This window comes from Nelumbo nucifera, chromosome 5, assembly GCF_055504915.1.
Source record: "Nelumbo nucifera cultivar China Antique chromosome 5, China Antique-T2T, whole genome shotgun sequence".
NCBI lineage: Eukaryota > Viridiplantae > Streptophyta > Magnoliopsida > Proteales > Nelumbonaceae > Nelumbo > Nelumbo nucifera.
Window position 1 is genome coordinate 15479590 of NC_142653.1, and position 16770 is coordinate 15496359.

Genomic DNA, 16770 nt, shown 5'->3' on the forward strand with positions numbered 1-16770 from the left:
TCCACAATCTCTTGGTGCTGAAAACTATAGATGGAGGTTTCCTCCGCATGTAACTTTGGAAATGGAATGGACTCCGATTATTTTCTTTCCCTTTCATTAAATACATAACCATGGAGGGAACATTAAGAATACCTGGATTTAGCTATTGGAATTCTGATGGTTGTGAAGGATTAGTGTTGTGAGTTATCTGTCGGCATGAGCAATTTCTTTCCTGTAGAAAACCAAGAATAAGAGGATTGGAAACATCATCAGGAATAGGCATAGGCACAGGCATAAGACAAGGAGAGGTACATGATTTAGTTTTTTCTGAACTGCTCTCCCCTACAAAGTAGGCACCAGAAGGAGAAAAGTGGAGTCAAAGTCAGAAAAGAAGATATCCATGGTGACAAAACATTTCTACTATATAAACAAAATGAAAGCACCCATACTCCCTTATGAGTTGAAGCTTTAACTTCGGAAAATACTTTGAATGGCTGTAGGAATTAGGATCTAGCTTGGACTTGGACCAGGAATATGCATAAACCAGACAACCAAAAGATGCAAAGAGAGCAAAAATAGGTTGATCAAAATATATAAGATGGTGGGAAATATAAACTGAAGAACCTTGGGTGAAATATGATTGATCAAATAAGCCTTTCTCTGTACAGAATTATAACAGTACATTTTAGGGACATGCATAGAAACAATGAAGCTTTGCAGATAACGGAATTGTAGATATAGACCAAAAATGCCCACTTATTAGAGCTGTCAATAGATTGGATTCAAATCAGATATACCTGAATCTAGGGGTGAGCATTCGGTTAAAAACCGAACCGAATAAACCAAAATTTTCAGTTCAATTTTTGGTTAAAACTGAATTTCATTAACATATATAAAATACTGTATATTATAACGTATAATATATATTATATATTATGAAACTGAATTTCATTATAATATACTATATATAATATATTAATATATAAATATATAGCATATTATATATTATATATTATATAATGAATTTTGGTTAATTCGGTTAACCAAATTTTTAATTATGAAAACCAAAGCCAAAAACCGAAATTTTCGGTTTTAACCGAATAATGCTCAACCCCACCTGAATCTCAACTTGATCCTTATTCCAATTTGAATTGCATCATATTTGTTAGATTCGGGTCAATCTTGGACTGGATTTGGACATTATATGTGATTAAATAAATAAACTAAAATTATCTTAATTTATGTTTAATTAATAAAGTGAACTGGAAAGAACTTTGATCTTTACATGTCATTAATAAAACACGAAACTAACTTCTATGAGAATCACGTGCATAGAAGACCATTGACAACACCCATAAGAAATGATCTGTTGCATGTTGAAGGGGCTAAAGGGCTAAAGAATAGATGGCTAGCAGGAAGCGTGTAGGAAGAAAAGCATTGTCTTCTTTAAAAAGAAAGCCTTGGATACAAGGAGGAGAGAAGAGACAACTCAAAGAAGATTATATTCAATTCACTTGAATTCGAGCTTGTACAATGGTCTGTTTATAGCCAAAGCCCAACTTTCCTGAAATAGTAAAATTGCTAATCGTACTTGAATTTTCCAAAGATATTTTAATGAAAGAAGACTTTCTAATCAACTGGAATATCATACATATCTATCGTGAAGGGAACATTGTGGTTGATCCATTGGCTAATATTGCATGTGATGAGTGAAACTTTATAGTTTTTGAACTCCTATAGTGGTGGGCATGGGTCAGTTCGGTTTGGTGATTTTGGAACCAGAACCTACCCTGTCAAGATCAGTTCTAGGGTCGGTTCTAGTCTTCTTGTCAGTTCCAAGGTCACCATGAGTACTTGGGTTCAAATCTTCACACCCTCAAAGTATTTTAGGATTTATTTCAAGACAAGTTTGGTTCCAAGGCCGGTTCTACCAAGGCCAACCAAGGCTGCTTCTTTGGGTCAGTTCGGGTAGGGTAAACCCCTAACCCTAGAACCTTCCTGGGTGGGGGTCGGTTCCTAGAATTTGGAACCAGACCCTACCCGGTAACATTGGGTAGGGTCAGTTCCATTTGGCTCCAGGTAGAACCTACCCATTTGTTCACCCCCAATACTCCTGCCTTGAATGAAGCAACTAGGTCGGCTTTGTGGCGTGATAGACTTCTTCTTTATATTAGAACTAATTAGCCTTTTTGCTTGTGTAAAGTATCTTCAAACTATTCGTTGTATATATTATGAGCTGAAGATCTTTTGTGTGTGTGTGTGTGTGTTTGCCCCTCCAGTGGGATAATGTTTGGGGTTAAATCAAACTCTGACTCAAAACAAGCTAAAACAACGAAGATATGAAACTTATTATAAAGGAAAAATTTTTAGGAAAAAAACATTTGGAGGCCAAAAAATGGAATTTGGTTCCAGAAAATGCAAATAAATTCAAATTTCGAAGGATTAATCTCCCAGTGTGCAGTGCTTGTTGAGATGATCATTTAACATATTATATGTTGAAAACAGATGCCCAAATCAAAAGTTATGGCTGTTTGAAGTATCAGTGCCTGTTTTGGCCTCTTTTTTTCTTTTCTTTTTAATTTTGGGCCTCTGAAAACCTTTCAGCAACTTGTTCTACAAAAGGGTATGGGTCCTAGTAAGAAATGATTTAAGCACACATAAGTGAACAATGGTTGTGGAATTAAGTACAACGGAATGGCAAAACAGGATTCATGTAACTAACATATAGTTGGTGTAAGGCTTGGATGATGATAGTTTGTGATTAACTTTCATGTGATTTGACAGTGTTGGTCTAGCATGTTGTAGATAGGATAATGACGTGTCTCTCTTTCTATCTCAACTATGTATTACCTGAATTACGTGAATATAGTTCCCTAAGCAACCATAATGTTAATGAATTGCAGGTAGACACGAATCTCGAGTCCCCTGATGACTTTGTTCCAGAAGGCGTTCCAGGCATTGAACGTACATACAACATTGCTCCTTATTCTTCAATTCTGCTCGAAGCAAAACCATGAAAACAGCATGAATTTCCCGGGATGAAAATTTTAAGGATACAGGGCTTTCCATTCTGGAGTACCAGGAGGTAGTTGGGAGTTTCACCTGCATATTACGGTAGCACTCCTTGGAGGCATTATTCAAAGTTTGAACGGACTCCAGGGATGGAAGTTGTTTACTGAATTGCAGATTTATGCATGAAAATATTGCATTTCCATAATTCTATGCATCTTACCATAATTAAGGATGGTTTCACATGCAGGAAATGCTCTTGTTTGTGCAATCTTATGACGTGATCTAGTCCAAAAACTGACATGACATGATAAATCATAACAAGTTCATTTTATTTTAGGGATAAGTGGACTGCAATCCACCTCAGAAATCTGAATTGCAGCCCCCTCCTAGTATAAAAACCCCCTTTATTTTATCAATTTATTTAATCATTATAGTTGAGCTAGCTATTTTAATTTTAATTTTTTTTAATTTTTGCAATTGATCCCAAAGTAGAGGTTCGCTAGTTCTAACCAGAAGAAAAAAAAATCTAGGCAGATAAATGGACCATACCGGTGTAAATAAACCAATCCTTCCTACGTCTCTCGAGAATAGAGCAGAATGGGGAGTCATAAAAGCTTACCAATGTCAGGAGTTCGGATGGGCTCTCCACAGCCCATTTCCCGTATTTGTCATGGAGAGATGCTCTCAATAGTCAATTCAGAGGGGATGGGCTGTGGGGCGCGCTCTGTAGGAAGCCCATCCCGTCTCCAATCTCAGTACCTGCCAAGTGCCAACCCCTGCCCCATGATCCCTCATTGGGAATTCTAGCCCACCCGGTGGTTTCTCACCTGCTTTACTCGCAACCCTTGGCCTCTTAATGTTCATGAACATTCTCTGGTTGAAGACGGTTTGCTCAGTTTATCCAGCGCTATTTGATTGTGAGCATCCTGACTCCTGACAATCTTTTAGTAGTTAATCCTGTTTTCCTTCTCAATAGCATCCTCTATGTTGCCGAATCTGATTGTCTATGTTTGTAAAAGAAATTTTTTACAGGCTTCCGATTTGGAATAATAGCATCTCCGAAGAAGAAACCGAAATTTCCTAGGAATTTAAAGATTTTTGTTCTTCTTTTAACTCAAGGGCAGGGTTCAAAGTATTGTGCTAGACATGCAATTTTTGCATATCCAACGCATTGACAGTTAGAACCATGCTTGAGGGTCTAGTTCTTTTTACGGGTGCAGTCGAATCAAGCCCTGCATGTTTTGGCTCAACAATCCTTTATGTGAATATGTTCTTAGTTTCCTATTTGAGTTCAGTTTGACTAAATATTCATTAAGGGTCTGTTTGGTTTGAAAACAGAATTAGAATTCTTTGGAATTAGAATCGGAATGGCCTATTCCCATAGTCTGTTTGGTTTAGACAGGAATGGGAATGAGAATGGAAATTGGAATAAACAGAAATGAGATTTCATTCCTTAGGGAGGGGCAGGGAATGGCTATTCCTTCAAACTGGGGAATGCCATTCCAGCAGGAATGGGAATGAGATTCCGTTTTGCCCAAGCAAACAGCTGGAATCGGAATAGCCGATTCCGATTCCGATTCCATACCCCTATTCTTATAAACCAAACAGGGCCTAAGTTTTAGTTTAGATTGGAAGTTAGAAAAAAACCAAATGAACTTGCAAGTTTGAACTCGTGAGTTTGGATTCGAGCTTAAATTTGACATATCAACATTGCTTTTTCAGATTTGAAATAAACAAGAAATATCGTTTATTCTAATACAACAACACATAGAACTAAAAGTCAAGTTCTCCACTAAATTTTGTTACGAATGAATAGAATATAACAGCCAATATATATATTGGTTGAATTTGAGTGCAAAAAACTAATCAAACTTATTCTAAGATTCATACTCGAATAGAACCTAAGGCTCACTTTGGAAGGAGTACAAATGCAAATATGTATAGTGCAAATACAAATAAAATAATACAAAATATAAGGTTTTGCACTCTACATATTTGCATTTGTGCTCCTTCCAAACTGGGCCTAATTGAATTCAATCCCAAACTATTCAATTTAAGCTCAATTCTATTGCATACCTAGCTCTTCTGGTTTTGGATACTTGTCTTTGGTATCCTTGCAGCTTGTCATGTGTTTCCTGGGAATTGGATTGGAGAAAACTTCATGTAAAAATGAAAGGAAAGGCTCTACAAATAAGATCCATATTAGCGCTGCAAAACAGATTGAATCAAATCAAATAGAGGTACTATTCGAATTTGATTCATTTATATTCAAATGCAAATTGGATTTTATCAATAATGTATACTGGGACTAGAGTCGAATTCGAATTGCAATTGGACATTGAATAGCATAAATAAATTCTAAAAATCATAAAAGTATTATACATTACTAATAAAATAAATTAAAAATGACTTTTACATTGTATTTCATGAACAAAGTGAATAGGAAATTACTTGCATGATACTTTGAGCATATGACAGTTCAGTCAAACACAACATTCAAACCATCTTTATTAGCAGATCCAATATAAATTTCAAGTGTATATGAAAAAATATTTTTATATTGAATCGAATCAGATTATATCAGATGAAATAGGGGTGGATTCATATTTTATCCAATTATAAAAGGATTGAATTCGATCATTCTTAATAGGGGTTGAATTTGAATTCAAAATCTGAACAATCGAATACCATTTGCATCCCTTTACAATTGGCATTTGGCAGTTGGCACACAAGATCATTATGCGCAAGGTTATTCCATTTTTTACCCCCTTCTCTTTTCTTTCTTTTAAAGGGAATCGCGGGAAAATGCAACCCATCATCAGTCCTCAAAACAAAATTCTATCTAAAAATAATCTAAGAGCTCAAAATCTCAAACCTTTCTACCAAAAGAAAACTCAAACCCCATAGCCATAGCCATAGCCATAGAAATCACTATGGTTCAATTTGGAAGGAGTAATGCAAATATATAATGTAAAATTTTACATTTTGTATTATTTTATATATATATATTTGTGTTGTACATACTTGTATTTATGCTCTCTCCAAATTGAGCCTAAATTATGATACCTTAAAATATGTAAATATGTAGTTTTAGTGACTTAATAATCGTCCATGTGATGTGGCATTTCAGTTGTATGTATAGACTATAGAGAGCTTCATCTGTTGATCATGCCCGTTCCTTCCTTAAAACAAAGATTATTCGTCTATAATGGCTGTTTATAGTTGGGACCTGACCACTCTTAACTCACCCCTCCCCCCTAACTGAAGGATGGACGGAATTAACCACATTGAGCTTTGCCGTGTATATTAAAAAAAAACTTTGGTTAGAGAGTAAAAACCTTTATTCTTTGGTATTAGCAGAGACCATGTATTAGTTTCTAAATGTTTCTATCGAGAAAACGAAAAAGTTTCTAGATGAATCATGAATATCTTGAATGATATTTGGTAATGTAAAAAAGGCCAGCTATTGTTGAAAAGTGAACCACCCAACTGGTTTGCTCTGTTTTTTCAAGTTTGACCTTTTTTTTTTTTTTCTGGAGAACTTCTTTACCCTGAAATGCTTAAAGCTGGTTAGCAACCAAATGCAAATGCTTGGAGCCTTGGACTTGGATTAGGCACCGTCCAGATTCCAGAGCTCCTTATGTTTTGCCCCCATGCGACCCACACCTTGTCTTTGTCTACAGTTTACTTTGATGGAACGCGGTGGGTTTGCTCAACTAACTTAGAAATAGAGATTGATTGAAATTGAATACTTCTGTTTTAGTTTCGGTAGGGAGGACCGGCATCGGCCGCGGCCGGCGGTGGCTTGGCCAATCCTATTCCTACAGGCTACAGCTTTCTTGTGGCTCCGCCTTACGCGGAGGGGGACCACCCGAACCAGAAGCTTCTTTCCTACTTCCAGGCAGGTAGTAGGTAGTCGCTTTAACGGAGATCTCCACGTGACAACACGTGTGATAGTGAAGAGGTCCCGTTTGGCTTTGGCCGAAGCAAATCAAAAAGTGAAGGGGAAACACAACGGGTACAGGGTCCACATTGACATCGTGAACCCTCCGTTGTCTGTCACCACTTTCATATATGCGTATGGTGAAAGAAACACGATTTAGTTAGTGAGATGTCACTTTGGCTGTTTGGAAAAAATAGCCCAATAAATATATTTATTAAAAATCATATTATTTTAAGGTCAAGCGGCAACGGCTACAAGATTATGATTGGTTTGGAACATGCAATATTTATATTTATAGTAAAATGAAAATCAATCGGCTTAAATACCAAATTGCCCTCCTCAAGTCAATAATAATATATTTAAGTTGGTTCTAATAACAAGGATTCTAGCTGGAGCTGGGGTAGTTAGTCTGCCAATCTTATTTCAAATTAATACATAATGTAGTTACCACTTACCAGCAGTTTTATATTTAATTTCAAAGCATAAATGTTTAATAATTTTATCCTAATGAATAATGAATGACTCGTTTACAAAGTTGAAAGTTGCAGGACAGGATGATGCAACATCATTTTGCTCAGTCCCGCTGGACTGGATCCGTTGAAATTTCGCCTTTCATTGATGAATGGAAAAGGCGAAACCCGCTTGGAGAATAGAGAAAGAGAGACTCGGTCCCTACGACCAAGAAAACCAGGCAATATCTTGGGCCCGGGACCCGGGTCTGTGTTAACCGGTACAACGGTAATGGGCCGTATGGCTTAACTTGCCACGTGTCTCATTTATAAATCATGCATGATTCCAGTACTTGATACCAATGGATTAAAACCACGTCATAGCTGTTAGACCTCGTCAACGTGACAACTTAGAGTGTTAGTCCTCAACTAACAGCTTTAAGCTTAACTTTGACGGTTTTTTGGGCTTTGGTTAAAAACTTTGATTCATCATGTCTTCTTCCTCTACTCAATCTTGGCCAACAGAAAGTCGAATCGAATGACAGAGATGTCTTTGTGTCCGTGACGTGGCATCTTACTGGAAATCCGACGTTGAGTCGAGAATTTGAGATATTCCTAAATTAATTGTAAATTTGAAACTCCAACGGCTACATTTTTTGGTAGAATTTGAACAGTTGAGCACTTGAGCGGCAGGCAGAGACTACCATACCATTGGACCGGTGCACAGAGCCTGGCCCTCTCGATCGTCTCGTCTGTTGAACGGCTTTGAACGAGCAACTGTCCTTACGTCTGGTCCCAGATATGCCGGTGATTTATTGACAGACCGTAGACTTTTGTCTACGAAAACATTTCCCTTCCCTTTTATTTGAAAATCCAGGCTGCTACGGATTGGAGGGGAGACAGGAATTAAAAATTAGGAAGAAACTCGAAACCCTAAAAGGGTTAGCTGGCAGGGAACCGCAAACCCCGACCGCTCTTGTTACATTTCGTAATTGACACTTGGCAGGGGATAACTATTGATCCCAAGGGCGTTTTTGGGCTTTCACGGGTTATAAACATCGCCACATCCTCGGGAAAATGACGTGGCAGTAACAGAAAAGAGCGTGGTCTGTGGAGATTTGCATAATTGAATTGCATGTGGTGGGGCCGAGGTGCTTAGTTGGCTAATTATTTGCAGAAAGTCTTGGGTCTTAGAATGGTTTCCTTATAAATCAAAACGACAATAAGGTCTTCAAACCGACTCAAGGAACCATCACTCCCCCTATAAATAGTTGTACGTGTACGCTCAATTCCTTGTTACTCCAGAACCCCAACTTTCTCGTTCTCGCCCTGTTTCCTTTCTCTGTGTGTCAATCCTTCTCCGTTCTCTCTACCTTCGTATCTCTGCGCTACATCTCTTTCGCTCTCTACTCCGCTGTCTCGCTCTTAGTGCTGTGGGAAGAGAGAGAGGAAAATGGGTTCTTCGAGCACTGTGGTTCTGATGATGTTTGCTTTGGTCGTTGGATCTGCTATCGCACAGGCACCCACAGGAGCACCAACTGCTGCACCGACCAAATCGCCACCAGCGTCTCCTCCACCTAAAGTTAGCCCGGCCCCGTCTCCGACCAAGGTCTCATCACCACCCCCGGCTTCATCTCTTGCTCCGACAACCGTAACCACTCCACCGGCTTCTGCTCCTTCCCCAAGCACCGTTCAGTCTCCACCGGCTCCTCCTACTGCATCCCCGTCTCCTTCCGCCTCGTCTCCTACCGCCACCGGCGTCGCTCCAACCACGCCGATATCAACACCACCTTCATCCTCTCCGTCTGAGACACCCTCATCATCCCCATCTGGGAACAACGCTGCCTTGAACAGAGTGACCATCGGCGGATCTGCGATTGTCGGAATCTTCGCAGCCGCTGTGTTGCTGTAGATCTCTTGCGGGAGTGAAATATTAGAGTTGGACACAGTAGTTATTCCTTTCTATCTTGTTTCATTCTGCCCTTTTTACCGTTTTCTTTTAATTTTATGTCTTATTTATTTTGGGTATCACCATGGCGGTGGTCGATGTTGATGATGAATTAGGGCTATGGTGATTATGTTTATTCGTTTTTTACCATTAATCGCAGTTTTACTTGCTGGATTCTTTTTATTCTTTCGATTATGATGACTATTGACGACTCCCTACCCTCTCTTTGACTCTTTCTTTGCTGTGTGAATTGTGATGAATGTGGAAGAACATTCTAGTGTCGTTAAGGCTATGTTTGGTTTAAGGAAGAAACTTATGCAAAGTTTGTAAAAATTTCCCTTCCTTTCCCTACTTTTTCCTCCTTCAAACCAAACACAGCCTAAAATGAAGATCAGGAGAGGACGAAGAGAGAGATGGGAAAAGAAAGGGAGGGTCATGGACGCCTATATCAGAGTTACTTTGTCCTTTGTGAAGCGCAGACTGTGCAGTCAGGGCCAGCTGGAGTTATTCGTTCCAACGTTGTGATATCCATTTATTTATAATATAATCGACTTCGTAGAAGAATAAAAAATGCTGTCTTTTCAGATGGTCACGTGCTTCACAGCTGGTTTTAAGAGTGCCCCCCCCCCCCCCCCTCCATGTGCATTCTGGACAGGTTGCGAGGAAAGAGCAAAAGGAGAAATTAAGAATAGATTTTGTTTCGATGAAAAATTTTCAATTTAGTACAAACGCGCCTTAATTAATTTAGGTAATTAATATTGGTTTGGTCACGTCACAAGTCACAACTTCAAAAGTAATTTTAACTGGTTTCTCAATTGCTTAATTGCTTTTTTTGTTTAAAAAAAAAAAAACGAGAGGATGAGGAAGACGACTTTGCAAACCGACAAAACAATATAGGTTTTTATGTACTTGGCTAAATGATGGAGAGACAAGTAAGTTGGCTGAGGCTGATCATCGACAGACAATCACAGAGGCAGAGCCTGCCGGTCTCACTTTTCCCTTGGCCTTCTATTGGGCTAGGCCAACCCTTGGCATCGTTTTTCGGGTGTTTCACGAAACAACTGGCCTCTGATCATGTTTATAGAAGTAGAGAATCCCGACAGAAGATGAAGAATTATGCTGAATCTTTTATTATCTCTGCAAATAAGTAGGGTCTCCAGGCTTATCACTTGCCAGAGATGCCTTTGTAGTAGATTGATGTGATGCGAGGCATATTAGGCTTATCTCATGCCCGGCATCTTCTGACTCTTAGTGCGGATTGCAGCCAGATTAATTCTTCGCCTTTGTCGTCTTAATATTTTCTTTTTCTTCTGATAACGTCTAGAAACTTATTTTGAATGGGCCTATTAGCTCAGTTGGTTAGAGCGTCGTGCTAATAACGCGAAGGTCGCAGGTTCGAGACCTGCATGGGCCATCTCTTCTTTTTAGTTTTTGCGACTGCTAAACAGGAGGTGGTGTGGATTCAGGATTGGACCGGTTCAAACCTGAAAAGCAGGAAGAGCTAAGGGTGAGAATGGATCAGGTTGTTCTAGGATCTATTGTTCTGGGGTTGGTTTTAGGATCTATTAACCTGTTTTTTATTTACTTTTTGTTTTTTTTTTTTCGTTTTCAAGAAAAAAATGAAATCTTTTAAAATTTTGATTTTTAATAATAATAATAATTATCATAGTATATTAATATATGGTTGAAAATTTGTCATTATGATTTTAATCTTGTAAATATTATTTATTATATATAAATATTAAAATAAAAATAAATGATTAAATCACTTAATGAGACATTGTAACTATGAGTGTTTGAGCTCAAATCTGTAATAAATTCTTAAAAATATATAATTTAGAATCATACCCTACTCTGAATAATATCAGTTCAAAGATAATTTAAAATAGGTTTCAATTCTAAGTATAACCTACCCATTTGCTCACCCCGAAGAATCAAGCAAAAATAACTTTATAGTATAACAAACTCCATTTCAATTTTCAACCAGAAAAAACATTAGGGTATTATGAAATGATCCCTTATTGATGAGCAGTGTTACATGTACATTTGTCGCCTAACCAAAAGGGACATCGAGCAATTGTCAAGTGGGACAAACGTGTGAAACTGTTAATGTGTGATTAATTGATTATGTCCTTTTGAAGAAAATGTCAAATATCCTTGCTAAGAAATAGGGGACAATAAATGAGGTGATGAAATATTGTATTAATGATTGTTGTCCTAAAATAAAAGAAGGGAATTCTTTTACTCTTTTTTGGCCCTTCATCGGCATCAACCGATCAACAGGACAAGGCTGACTAAGGTAAGGGCTATTGGGCTACCTGGAAACTCCTAATAGTAATGACATGGTTTAGAATGAATCTAAAGCAGACAAACACCACCTACTCAACACAATCAACATAGTTGGTGGGAGTGTTTACGGATTCAAAGGATACTAAAACTGGCATATCTGAAAGAGTGAATGAATGGCAGATAAGGGGAAATGGGTAAGATGCTGACGTTGAGAAGAAACAACAATAGAGGAGACTGGGAGAGTGCACTTGTTATTTCCTTGCGAAATAGACTTTCTTTGTTCTCTCTCTTTGCGCACCTGACCCACCGTCCATACCAACTGTATCAACTAGACCTGTTCATGGGTCGGGTCGGATCGGGATCGGGCTCGGGCTGGGCTTTCATTCTGGATTAATAGAATTTTCTAAGGCCTCGAGCCTGGCCCGACCATTGGGCTTACAACTTGGGCCTGAGCTCGGCCCTCATAAAAAGCTCGAAGCCCGGGCCTATGCCCGAGCCCAAAATTTAGCCCATATTGTTAGCGGCTGAATAGAGAGAGATTATAAAGAAAAGAATAAAAAATGTATATATTAGATTATAAATATATATATTATTTATATATTTTATATAATATATAAAATACATATTATATATTTTATAAAATATATAATGTTGAGTTAGGTTGGGCCGGGCTTTTCGATAAATCCCGAGCCCGGCCCGAAACATAGTCAGGCTTACTGTGTTAGGCTCGAGGTCAGGCCCGCGGGCCTAATTACATGACCAAACCCAACCGAGGTGCGATCCGGGCCGGGCCGGGCCATCGGGCTACCCGACCCATGAACAAGTCTAGTACCAACTGTCTACAGGCCTTCACTTCACATTTACAGCCTAAAAGGCTATATGGCCAAGGCATGCGAATAAGCGGTGTAAATGGATGGAATTTGAATCGAATCAAGTAACATTTAAATTCAAATTTGATTTAAAAAAATTGATATTTAGTAGTATTAAAAATTAATATTTGATTTAATTCATATTCAATTAATTAATTATCTTAAATAATTAGTAAATAGATAAATTAAACATTTTATTTATATAATTTAATTATATATAGAACATTTAATTACTTCTTATGTTATATATAATAATTAAATAATCGAATAAATTTGGATATTTATCAAATCAAATCATATCATTTTCAAATTTGACCGATTATAATTAAAAGATTCAAATTATCCAAATCTGATTCAATTATATCAAATGTTGAACTCAAAATCAAATTTTCAAATACCATTTACACATATTGGGAATTTGTCATGTACTGGGAATTCATCATGGACTGGGAAATTTTGCATGGGAACTCCTCTCATGCATGTATCTAGGCGCAGATTCCTGGTAGTTCCCTAGGCGTCTTTAACTAGATGTGATTACAAGGTTAGGTTCCTACTAGAAGTGAGTCTCCTCCTAAAATTCAGGCGTAGACTGTATGTATATATATGATTGAACGTTGCATAACAATGAGATAGAATTCTCCACAAAGATTTTCACATGGTATCAGAGCCACCCCGTCGCACAATCCGTTGCCCTTCTATGAGGATTGCTGGAGTGAGGAAGCCACCTACACGTTGATCAAAGCCTGGAGCGATCGGTATATCGAGCTCAACCGCGGGAACCTTCATCGGAAGGATTGGCAGGAGGTCACTAACGCCGTTAACGTCCGACATGGCGCCATTAAGAAGAATCGTCGCACCGATGTTCAGTGCAAGAACCGGATCGATACCTTGAAGAAGAAGTACAAGATTGAGAAAGGTAGGATTTTGGCTTCGGACGAGACCCTAACCAGTAGTTGGTCTTTCTATTATTGTCTCGATCCCCTGATTGGCTCGACCGTGCCGGTGAAGAAGCCATCACCTCCACTTGCCCTTCCCTTGCTCTACCGGAAGACACCTCCTTCGCGGCCGCACGCTTCTCTGATATCGGTCGCCGTTCGGTCGACGAAGGAGAAGCGGCCGTCTCCTGCGGTCGATGATTCCTTCTTCCGGCGGAACTATTCGGTGGTTGCTGCTGCAGCTGTGGCTACAGAGAACGACACGGATTCGGAGCCATCGAGGTCGATCACGGAGAGTCGACGTCGAGATGGGGAGGCGGATGGGTTTCGACAGCTGGCTCAAGCTATAACAAGATTTGAGGAGATTTATGAGAGAGTGGAGGGCGCGAAACAAAGGCAGATGATTGAATTGGAAAAGCAGAGGATAATCAAAAATTGTCGTGTTTCTTACTAATTCTTACTGATTGGTCACCGTGGCTGCCAATAACGATCGGAACAGTGAGAGCTCAAGTAAGTCGTAATGGTGCGGAGACAGACCCCGCGTTACATCGACCAGGCATGGAGCAGGTCGAGGAAAAGGGGGTGGACCCTCTGGCGGACGTGAGCGAGGTTCAACAAAAACGTATGCTGGTCAATCATCGGCAGGGCATGAGGTGGCTGCTAATGCAGCCGTAACTGACGGAGACAAGACCGGACTAAACGGGCTTAATGAGAAGTAGTGGCAGACTCTTGTAAACATGCTTGATGCTTACAAAATCAGGACTAATGAAAAACTCTCTGGTAAGAAAAATTCTACTGATTGGATAATTGATTCCGGGCGTCGCACCATATGACTGGAGAAATTGACTTACTGATGGATACACGGAATATTACACCGTGTTCGGTGGGACTTCCCAATGGGAAGCAAACCACTGCAATGAAGGAAGGGACTTTACATTTGGGTGGAAATATTTATCTACATCATGTGCTTTTTGTATCAAGAATGAACTGCACCCTTATTTCCGTAGCAAAATTATTGCAAGAGATAAATTGTACTGTCACTTTTACTGACAAGCTATGTGTGATACAGGACCAAACCTCGAGGATTCTGATTGGAGTGGGTGAGCAGTGTGATGGGGTCTATCATTTTAGAGAAGCAGCACCAGTTCTGGCGAATAGAACAAAAGGTATGGATGAATGGGAGTTATGGCATCGCAGATTAGGGCATCCATCTAAACAGATATTATCTTTTCTTTCTAAAGTAGATAAATTAAATAGTAGAACTGAAGGAGATAAGCCATGTGATGTTTGTTACAGAGCAAAACAAACACGGGAAATTTTTCCTGAAAGTAAACATAAAGCTGATGATTGTTTCTCTCTAATTCATTGTGATACATGGGACGCCTATAAAGTACCTGCCTTTTGTGGTGCAGTTTACTTTCTAACAATTGTTGATGATTATTCTCGTGTTGTGTGGGTTTACTTGTTACTGGAAAAAAGTGAAGTAGCACATATTATTGAGAAATTTTGTGCCATGGCAGAACGTCAGTTTGGCAAGCAAGTCAGGACTGTTCGAAGTGATAATGGAATAGAATTTAAAAGGTTGAAATCATACTTTGAGACTCATGGCATTTTGCATCAAACTTCGTGTGTTGGGACACCACAACAAAACGGTCGGGTGGAGAGAAAACACAGGCATATCTTGAATGTTGCGAGAGCATTGAGATTTCAAGCAGGCTTGCCCATTGGTTTTTGGGGGGAGTGTGCCTTAACCGCCGGATACTTGATAAACAGGACACCTTCTTCTGTACTTGGCGGGAAGACTCCGTATGAGGTACTGTTCGGGATGCCACCTCAATACGAGCACATGAGAGTATTTGGCTATCGCTGCTATGCTCATTAGAGTCCTCAAGACAAGGATAAGTTTGGAAAAAGAAGTAGGAAGTGTGTTTTTGTGGGTTATCCCTACGGAAAGAAAGGTTGGCGCGTATATGATGTTGAAAGAGGTGAATATTTTGTCTCCCGTGATGTAGTCTTTCATGAGAATGTATTTCCATATGTCGCTAATCTAAAAGCAACTCTGGAAGACAACCCTGTCCCAGCCATTGCACCAGCTGATACTGTGGTTGATGATGATGTTTTTCACAACCACAGAGGAAATAAAAATAGGGGGAGTGATGTAGCCGACATTTGTGATAGGGGAAGCCTTGAAACTAATGATGATGGAAGAGAGGAAGAGCACGGAGATGAAGAAAGTGTGCAGGAAGTGGGAACTAATGGCAGTGAGGACAAAATTAGTGTGGATCCAACAACACCGGAAGAGCAACTTGGTAGGGGACATCGGCACCGCACGCCGTCTGTTTTGTTAAAGCCCTGCGTGACCTACACTGCTCGATGTTTGAAAGACCCCATTCACACTCAAGCCAACCCTGAATCAGAGTCTTCAGGTACGACTCCCTATCCCATAGCGAATTATGTGACATATACTAACTTCTCTGCTAAACATCAAGCTTTCTTAGCTGCAGCCACTGCAGAAGCCGAGCCCACCAGCTTTTCTGAGGCAATGAAAAGTGAGAAATGGAGAGAAACTATGAGAAAGGAAATCCAGGCTCTAGAGAACAATGGTACTTGGACATTGGAAACTCTACCTCCCGGGAAAAAGGCAATAAGGAGTAAATGGGTTTATAAGATCAAATATAATTCAGATGGGATGGTTGAACGGCATAAGGCATGCCTAGTTATTCTCGAGAATAGACAGGTTGAGGGGTTAGATTATAATGAGACTTTTGCTCCTGTGTTCAAAATGACGACAGTCTACACTTTCTTAGTCGTGGCTGCTACTAAGAACTGGGAGTTGCATCAGATGGATGTACATAATGCATTCTTACTTGGGGATTTGGATGAGGAGGTATACATGAAGTTGCTGCCAGGTTTCGCATCTAAGGATCGAACAAAAGTGTGCAAACTGAAGAAATCTCTCTATGGTTTACGTCAAGCTCCCAGATATCGGTTCTCGAAATTAATAGTGGCCTTGATACAGTTCGGGTTTGTTCAATCGTGTCCTGACTACTCTTTGTTCACTTATTTCAAACACAATGTTCGTCTGCACATGCTGATATATGTTGATGATTTGATTGTTGGGGGAAATGATACTATAGCCATTATGAAATTCAAAGAGTATCTCAGTCGATGCTTCCATATGAAAGATCTTGGTCCATTCAAATAGTATGAAGTTCTTTTAAAGAAGAAGAAATAATAAAAATAATAATAAAGCAAAAATTTAAAAAAACACAAGCCTTCATCATTGTCTACTCTTATCACAATAAACACTTCCAGGTAAATGACTTTTTTCCCTTGGTACATGTGA

At 39.3% G+C, this 16770-nt stretch overlaps 3 protein-coding genes and 1 non-coding gene across 6 annotated transcripts in view; all 4 read left to right on the forward strand.

Annotated features, from left to right (window-relative positions):
* Positions 1–3242, forward strand: part of ISA3 (isoamylase 3) — an 82693-nt gene extending 79451 nt beyond the window's left edge. For all 3 annotated transcript variants that reach the window (XM_019198910.2, XM_019198918.2, XM_019198916.2), the window contains one exon: positions 2883–3242. In XM_019198910.2, coding sequence (XP_019054455.2) covers positions 2883–2996 — 114 coding nt within the window. In that variant the 3' untranslated portion in view covers positions 2997–3242. The remainder of the gene's footprint in view (positions 1–2882) is intronic.
* A 5386-nt stretch (positions 3243–8628) lies between these two features.
* AGP10 (arabinogalactan protein 10) lies at positions 8629–9514 on the forward strand. The gene has a single exon (XM_010268531.2). The coding sequence runs from the start codon at positions 8837–8839 to the stop codon at positions 9293–9295; it is 459 nt and encodes a 152-aa protein (XP_010266833.1). The 5' UTR covers positions 8629–8836; the 3' UTR covers positions 9296–9514.
* A 1157-nt stretch (positions 9515–10671) lies between these two features.
* On the forward strand, positions 10672–10745 carry TRNAI-AAU (transfer RNA isoleucine (anticodon AAU)). Its single transcript has one exon. It is a non-coding gene; the product is annotated as a tRNA-Ile (tRNA).
* A 1048-nt stretch (positions 10746–11793) lies between these two features.
* On the forward strand, positions 11794–13878 carry LOC104609330 (trihelix transcription factor ENAP2-like). Its single transcript, XM_088888133.1, has 2 exons — positions 11794–11814; positions 13123–13878. Exons 1-2 carry the CDS (start codon positions 11794–11796, stop codon positions 13876–13878), a joined length of 777 nt encoding a protein of 258 aa, XP_088744259.1.
* The last annotated feature ends 2892 nt before the right edge of the window (positions 13879–16770 follow it).

Coding starts and splice junctions, on each gene's coding strand:
- AGP10 (XM_010268531.2), top strand. CDS start 8,837: ATGGGTTCTTCGAGCACTGTGGTTCTGATGATGTTTGCTTTGGTCGTT.
- LOC104609330 (XM_088888133.1), top strand. CDS start 11,794: ATGGCAGATAAGGGGAAATGG. Junction 11,815..13,122: donor TGGCAGATAAGGGGAAATGG/GTAAGATGCTGA, acceptor ACAATGAGATAG/AATTCTCCACAAAGATTTTC.